An 8582-nucleotide genomic window follows, 5' to 3' on the forward strand; every position below is an offset into this window, starting at 1 on the left:
GGAAAGCCTAGCAAGCAGGGAACACGTGCTCTACTGATTAGTTGCTCTTCACTGCGAATCTCCTCATCAGAGGCTTGGCTGTGTGTGAAGGTCAACATATCCTTGCTCGTTACCACATGCAACTCGAAACGCCATCAAGCTCACAGTCTCATGATAAAGCATGCAGTTCGAGATGCCGTCTCGGTTGTTTTCATCCTGATATGCTATGTTTAGATATGCCCGAGACATAACTGCAAGTGATAGGGTTGGAAGAATTAAATCCTGCTATGCACGGTTTTGGAACGTTCACCACCACTCTCTCCCAACGTGTGGCCTTTGCGATTGGATACGCCGGTAGAATTTGGCGCGGGGCGAGTGAGGAATATTCAGGAAGGATCTGTGATTCGTTCCCATCCCACACTGGAGAGGAGGCGATGGTGTTCGGGCACCATGCCGCACTCAACGAGATAAGGTGTCAGAACTCATAGCTAGGCTTGTGCCTGACGAAAACCTATGGATGTTCACAAGAAGAGTACACTCTCGGCCACGGAGTCCACTTGGAAGATCGGCACAAGTGTGCTCATCGGGTTATGCGCATACAGGCCTTGGAGACAGCTCACTCATGCCGTCGATGCTCAAGCCAAGCTGATGTTAGTATACTGGAGGGATCCCGTTTCACGTGATATGCCCATTGATGCCCCGCGCATCGGCTCAAGCAATATTAGACCTCTCGATGTTCAACACAGTATGTGTGGGGGCCACCCGGTTCCTCAAGAGTAAAACCCGTCTTTCATGACTTTCAGCCTATGTATAACTTGTGGCTCGTGTCGACACTGGCAGCGTCATGGTCCGAGCAGATGCTTGCCTTGCAGTCCCGATGAATAAGATTTGGCTGCGGACATACTGAGGGCGGTACTTCCACTGGCCAAACCTGGGGAAGAGAGTCACATTGTTTCTGATCGGCACGAGGCCTCCTTGTCCCAGGCCCCCGGCGGTCAAGGCCCTTTCCATAGAATTGCTGGCTACACACTGCAGCGGTGGCGAGATTCCTGTGTCTGCATGCGTCGTGGAAATGATCTACTGCGCATTTCCGAATACTCTGCTTCCGGCGATGGTGCTTGGTGCATTCCCTCGCAGAACTGCAGAGAAAATGCATGGCGCTGCTATTGGCAGGATCTGGTTGGGCCGGGATAGGGTTTCCGCCGTAGCGTAGAAGATCCGATAATTCCAGCTTGGCCGGCTTATTCAACGACAGAGGCCGAAAGCTTGGACAAGGATTTTCTGAAAGACGACGCATTGGGACCAAATTCTGCCAACACGACCAACTATCATGTTCCGTCTTTGGGGGATCACTTTTGCTATTCAGTCTCTGTTTTAATCCATGTCTTCATAACTAGGCGAGACTGTCAAGCCATTCTCCCGTTCGCCCAGCTACTATCACTGCGCGAACCAGTACTATCTCGGCCGATATCGGTCTTATGCTCATCTTCAGGGCAGCTGTTGATGGGCAAGTGCATGAGCCCGCCTGGTTTGATCTGACATGATGGGCCGACCTGCATTGCGGACCATCTAACTTAGTTGTCTGCCATGTTCATCAACGCCAAAAATCGCCGCTTGGTGAATGCTCCCGCCAGATCTAGCCGCACCCAAGAAAAGCACGGGTCCTTCGGACGTTCTATTCTCTCTGGTCTTTCGTCAGTCCAAATCCAGCACCACGGTCGTTCAACAATTCGTTGCCTCAACTGGTCGCCCATTCCAGACGGGCTTCCAGCACCACCCATCGTTGAGATGCCGCTAACGCTGTCTTGGCAGTGCCACATAGCGATGCAGTGGATTATAATCCGACCGCGCCAGGCAACGGTTTCTGCACTTGTTCCGTTGACGATTTCCCAATGGCTCCGCCGGAATGCTGTCCCTCGATCGACATGGGCGGTGAAATTCGGATTCTGCAACCTCGTGGTGCCGCCTTTTTTAGCGACAGGGCCAGTGCAGAGACGTGGTTATGACGGCTTGCAAACGACTTTCACATTCGTTCATGATGTGCTCGCCGTTCACAATGCAGTTGTTTTTTCAAAGCTCAAATTGGAGGTCAAAAGCCAGAAACTGATTTCGATGGCAGCCGTACTGTCTTCACTCGAGAGAGGAAGCACAACGGCGGGGGATTCAGAGGTTTGCCCAAGACAAACTTCTGCACAGACGTACTGTACATACAGTAACGTCCTCACAATGGTCCACACTGGTCAGTACCCCACTCAGAGTAGTCGCCGACAGCCGGAAACACACTGGCGAATTCGCCCAATTGAAGCGAATTGCCCTGAGCGCAAGTGCCAGACTTTCGCACGTTGTTCTTCGCCAGTTTCTTCCAGATGCCAGCCCCATTTCTGGCTGATACGCCGGCGGTCATTGTTGCTTTCTTGCAGTACAGCCTTCTTGTGAGGACCTGGGCCGACAGGTCTGCCAAGACTTTCGTAGGGCCTCTACGGGACGGCACCGCAGCAGCGCTCCCGTACACGGCTTCAAGCCAGAAAGAACAAACGTTCACGTCCATCGACATCCACATCTTCACCAGGCTTGGCCAGATGAGCTTCTCAAGCACCAATCACCCCGACAGGAAGGCTCATGGTGGTACAGTATCTTGCGGTTTTCTAGAACTGCTGCTTTCCTACTGCTTTTCTGCTGTTCCCTGCCACCCCAGTCGAGGTAAAGTCCTTGCCTGAAGCTAGATCCAGCTCCCAGTCGAGTGCAGATCCATCCGGAGGTGGCCCTCTGCCATATCATCGGCCCTGGCTCGACGTCTTCCGGGCACAAACATCTCCCCTTCCCTGCCCGACCAGGCGCCAAGGTCGGCCGAGCCGCTTTGACGCCGGTAACGAGGCCCTGCGTCAACGACACTCGAGGTCTGACTCGACTATTGAAATAATGAACGTTGGCAAATTCTGTTGGCTATTGAGTGACCTAGTGTGCGTCGTAACCTTTCTTCTCAGCCTGGCGTCTTCCGGTCATATCTCGGATGCACCCGACCCCGTCTTCGGCCCAGCCCCCGGGCTTTTCCACGGCCAGCCTTGGCCATCTTTCAGCTACCCCTACCACAACCGCCGCCAGACCAACCTTCCAAGTCGCCGCATCTATCTCACAAGCATCGCCTCCATTCAACAACCATTCACGGGTTGATGCTCTGGGGTTCGTCCACGCCATGACGGGGTTCTGGCTCATCATTCTCCTTTGCAGCGCTGTCAATCTTACGCACCTCACCATACCCATCTTGGAGAAAATGCATGTCCGCTCATGTCGTCGACGCGGGCAGCTTGGCTGCACTACATGAAGCGGCCGACACAAGGGCTGCCCTGCAGAGTGAGTTCAACATCCAGGCTGGGCTCAGGAAATAGATGGGAGGGGAAAATATACTGCAATCGAGTCGTGTTGAAGTTCCTGCTCAGCTTGACGTGTTCGACAAACCAGTGTGCTTGTGGCAAAATGGCAGTACCGCCCTGGACAAGGCAGGACACAGGCTAGGACGCGACTTTCAGGTTACTCGACCAGATCAGCGCTCGATTCTTGCGTCTATGATGGAGGGATTGGTGTTGATCCCAATAGCGGGCCTTTCTGACTCGGACCACGACGTCTCCCGTCTTTCCGCCGTACCCCTGTGCCTGCAATTCAACTATAGCGCGACATGAAGGGACTAGCTCAAGGACGAACAAGGTCCACGCAATGGCCTCTGTTACCGTACTGTCGGGTCAAACCAGGGACGCCACAGCCTTTTGCAGGATCTCTTTCGTATTTTGTACCGAAGTCAGAAATGAACCCGCAACCAAGGGTGCCGTCAACAAAAGGTCTGACGGGAGTTTCAGCGGTATTATCGGAAGAGAGATGCGAAGCCAGCTATTTTCCAAAGTTCGCCGAAAGGCGGCACTTTACCCGGGCTGGCCTGCTGCGCATCTCCTTTTGCAATGACAATCAATCATATCACACCGCAAGGGTTGGATGGTCTTGCAAAGCCTCATCGAGTCAGCGCGTTATCGCAATGCAACTGCTCTGAACTAGCAGGTCTTACATGTGTCGGGCATCACGTGGAGTCAATTGACAACAACGCTGTTGTGACAACATGGCGAATGGGCTTGTGTCTGAGTCTGGACGTGTTCACACCTACCCAGAGAGTAGAGCGTCTACACAAGCCAGCGCCAAGTGGATTCACTCCGTGTCCATGGCCGGATCCTGGTCCCGCGAGATAAGGTACCCGCGAGTGGTTCGAGAGCACGCTTTTGTCGGAAAGTCTCCACTTGGTCTGCGGTGCCGGCTCATAAGCAACAAGCAGGTGCGAAGCTAACTCAGCCACCCATCCCAGGGATATCAATTGTTGGTTTGAGCTATCGTATGACTTGTGGACCGCGACTGCGTTTGGAACCAACGTCCTTACTTCAGGAAATGAAGCCGCCCTTGACCCTATGCTCTCACAGTGTCTCGGTTCGCCGTCTTGCTCGTTATTGACACCTCGACGAACACTGCAACGCGTCCCCTACGGAGTCAGTTCTGGTAGTGATTCCTCTCGAAGACAAGTTGTAGTACTGATTTTGCAACAAGCACGATTCAAGTAATTCAACATCCCCGTGGGATGCTCCTTGGCAACAGCTACTGCTGCTAACCCACGAGCGCAGACCTTGAATAGCACTTGGCGTTGGTTCATCATCATCGACCCTCGCAAATGCCCCAAGACGCGAGCTACAGCTTCTGCCAGGACGAGGTCTGCACAAAGTGCCTTTGCACGAGCAATATACACATGTCAGCCTTGGCTTTCATTCGATTTCACCCAGAGAGCTCCAAGTTTGATCAAGCTTGTCCACAGGCGATCGGCACACGCTATGAGGCGGGTTCGAGCGATGGCAAACAGGCTTGGAGTGAGAAAGTAAGGATATGAAGGCCGTGCCACACGCCGGACGCACAGCCTAAACGGGCGGGGCAAGTACATGGTTTGAAGGCCTCCCACCTTCTGTCGCCCCACATCGTATTGGACGGAAACATTCCTTCTACCACGAACTCCTGGCCCTCGCAATGCCATGTTGAACGAGGATGATCCATAGAACAGCGGAAAGGGTGAGACCACAATCCAGCAAACTTCTGAGCTGAGTGCCTGAGGGTCCTTGATGAGAACGATGGACTGCTATACCGGACGTATCGCTCAGTTTGAAATGGTAGTAGGTCAGCTGGTCTTACTCCGAAGGTGTGAATAGCGGCTTGAAATTCAGTCCGGCGCTCGATTCCTTTGGTGTATCGGTCGGGCTACAGAGTCTAACAACTTACCGGGTCCCCACAGCGGCGCTCCGGCCAGGATTTCTGATCTAGGTGACGGCCCCGCGGGCCACTCCTTCCGAAAAATGTAAGTATTATGATGGAAGTCGCGTACGTCGAAAAGACCCTCCCTTGTTCACGATAACTATATTTCATCATGCTTGCCAGAAGACAGCTGTCCAACGATAACAGCTCGATGATGAATGATGCAGCCATCTGCACAAGGCAGAGATCATCTCCACTGATGTGCAAGATAGTGTTATCAGAGGATGTGTCTTGAGACTTCCTACCCTTGCCATCTGATACTATGGACACGCTATGTTCACTCTTAAGGAGTCTTTGTACACTGACTCCTGGTGTTTGGTCACACCAGGCCACATGCCTAGCTTTCCAAGCTACTCTTATCCCAAACTTCGGTGTTGATAGAATCACGTCACCCAATTGTCTCAATCGATGGAATGGCACCCGTAGGCACGTGACGCTTGTTCAATGAGCCCTTATCTTGTCACAGCAACACAACCGCCCTGATTGGAAGAGGAACATGTGTGATCTTAGCATCCGGAGAAAGAAAAGAACCAAAGGTCGATGAGGGAAATGCGGACCGATAACTCCCGCTTCACAAATTCGGTCCTGTGGAGCGTCACCGTTGCAAGCTCATTCAGGCCTCGAGATTGCAGGGCTTCGGATATCTGCACGGAGCGATTCATGATCCTTGCAAGCTGCAACATCGGTCACCATTCTCGTCTCGTCGATGCTGGTGTTTTAAGATTACAACCACGCGGCGTAATCTCTCACAATGATCTCGTGTGAGACTTGCACGAGGACCAATACTTTGGCTTTAAGGAGCTTGCGGTAAAAGTTCGAGCCGACACGTGCGCAAGTCCCTCGCTTGTTCTGTGTAAGAAACACCACTTCGAGGCAGATATGTCGGCAGGTTGGCCGCTTGCTCTTGCCGACAATCACCTTCGGGTGGCAATCTGTGATCAAAATATGTGTAATTCTCCGGCAATGACCAGCACTTCTGTGTTATAGCTGTTCAGATGAGTTGCCTCCCATCACAGTGGATGTTGGCCGCAGCATTTGCGGCCTCCGAATAGTGGGTGGTGCGAGGCAATCGCTTCAAGGTAAAGTGCTCTTGCTACCGATGATGGCGCTGGGCAGCTGGTCAGTCGTGGTGGTCCAGCGCGGCCTCTCACCCTGCTCAAATGCCACCTTCGCCATCGATAGTTGAGATCGGCTCCGACATCGAACGAACGGCGCGGGCCTGCGGCTCGACCCCCATGACTCGCGTGCACCAAGTCTTGGGAGTCCTGGCGCCTAGGTACTACGAAGAGTGATTGGTCAGGATGAGGCGATGCTCGGTTGACAGCTAATCAGAAAGGGCTAATCAGTCGCAGGCTTCGGAAACCGCTAAGGTCGTATTTTCATTCAGGGAGGAAGCACCACCAACCAATTGCCTGACCCTCTTAGACCGTTCGACCTCTGTACTGAAGGCAAAGGAAGTAAAATCGACGCATCCTCAAAACACAAGGGTGTCCCTCTTCAAGTTATCTTACAATCTTTCCATCACGCCCTAGAGAAGACGCAAGCCCCCAAGCATCTCGAAGCTGAGCGTCTTTTGCCCTCTGGCATCGCTGAATAACAATTCGTCCTGATGCGAGGCTCATCTTGTTGCCATGACCACGTGCAACTATTTCTATCATCCAAAGCAAGGCGTCGTTTGGTCAAAAGGCGATACAGTCAGCATTGAATGGTCGATTGCCGCCCCAAGCTCTGGAAGTGCCACGATCGGACTTGTTCTCAGCGACGTCGTAAATGGATTCTCCCACACAATCGTTGGTGTGGTTTCCCCACATTCGGCAGGCTACAGTATGCTGCTCATCGCTGACATTTTTGCTGACTACAGATGAGCTCAAGCTCTTTTACGACACCCCTTCTTGGATACCAAACCAAGTTCCTTGCACGGACATTCTTGGAGGGTCGCTGACCACATTCACACCTGGTGCAGAGATGTACTACAACTGGACTTTACCGGACGATCTCGGTGTCAAAGATTCCGATTACGTTATTTCGTACTTCAACCAGACAACCGATGCGGCCGGCCAGAACTTTTTCAGTAGCTCGGCTTTTGTCATCCAAGGATACGAGTCCAGATCCAGCGCCACAAGCCCTCAATCTACGGCAACGCCAATGCCAACGACAGCCACGACCCCAGCCTCACGTTTAAGTACTTCAAGGAGCACGTCTCTCTCAACGGGCGCTAAGATAGGAATTGGTATCGGCGCTAGCTCAGCGTTTTTGCTCTCATTTCTGGGAGCTTGGGTTCTCCTGCGGCACAGACGCCGCCGGCCCGACCTTTGGGGTACCGGAGTCGAGGGGAAAACAGGGTTCGAGAAACCAGAACTGGATGCTGCAGATACTCAACATCGCGTCGAACTGTACGCTGAAGCATGCGGTCGTTCTTCGCCACATACTGCGCGCGCCGCAGAACCACACTCGGACAAAGAGCCTACAGAGCTTCCAGCCTAGTACCTCACTCGTTTTGAGTTTGGAGCTATGGAGATCTAGTTGATATCCATTGAGGGCGTATATCACTGCCGCGTGGCTTGGAAACCGACCTGGGCATCTGACGAGCGACTTCAGCACATGGAGTCGGCTCGAGGTGCTTGGAACAAATGTCACGGCTATTCTGATTCAGGAAACGTTTTTCAATCAGTGATTCCTACCCCGAAGCGTTTGTCGGCAAAGGTTATCAGGCGGAAGAAGACAAAGATCTGATTATTTACGGAATTCAATGGCAAGAGACTACAGAGCTGGAGGCCAAATGAGAGATCGATGTCACTTTCAGACAGGAGTTTTGGGGCAGATGACACAGTTGTGACTCTGATGACTGAATGGAGCACGGACATGAGATCGAGCAGCTAGGACAGTGGGCATTACTGGATGTAGCAAAACCATGGAAGGTGACGTTGGGTGACCGCGATACATACCATCATTTTTGAAATGATGCAATTCTAATGGCTCAATAAGCCCGTCTGTATTTTCCGGCTTGTATCGCCCCGCAAAAATTTTGACGCCTATCGGTTCTCACCGTTTCACAGCCGAGAGCGGGAACACCAAGTTCAAGCCGCCACCTTCAAGCTAGCTAGGTCCAAGATGTCTTCGAAGCCTATGATGCGTTGTGGACGGACTCTTCAAAATCTTGTTCATCACAAAAGACGGGCCTGTTTGGATGACAACGACATTGGCCTCCTCCATGCGCCTCTTGGTCGGTCTTAGGTTTCGATCAGCGCCAACTCCTCTATTTCAGTACACTG

General features: G+C 52.6%; 2 protein-coding genes across 2 annotated transcripts; both read left to right on the forward strand.

Moving 5' to 3' along the window:
- Positions 1-2724: 2724 nt before the first annotated feature.
- CTAM01_16936 (uncharacterized protein) lies at positions 2725-3150 on the forward strand (the record flags this gene model as incomplete). The annotated part of the gene is made up of 1 exon (XM_060532928.1): positions 2725-3150. A coding segment is annotated over one exon (426 nt), but the record flags the coding sequence as incomplete, so codon positions are not given.
- Positions 3151-6470: 3320 nt separating this feature from the next.
- CTAM01_16937 (uncharacterized protein) lies at positions 6471-7794 on the forward strand (the record flags this gene model as incomplete). Its single annotated transcript, XM_060532929.1, has 3 exons — positions 6471-6586; positions 6736-6767; positions 7172-7794. 3 exons carry the CDS (start codon positions 6471-6473, stop codon positions 7792-7794), a joined length of 771 nt encoding a protein of 256 aa, XP_060372494.1.
- Positions 7795-8582: the final 788 nt, after the last annotated feature.

Source organism: Colletotrichum tamarilloi (assembly GCF_030869305.1).
Source record: "Colletotrichum tamarilloi strain Tom-12 chromosome Unknown Scaffold_287.1, whole genome shotgun sequence".
Classification (NCBI taxonomy): Eukaryota; Fungi; Ascomycota; class Sordariomycetes; order Glomerellales; family Glomerellaceae; genus Colletotrichum; species Colletotrichum tamarilloi.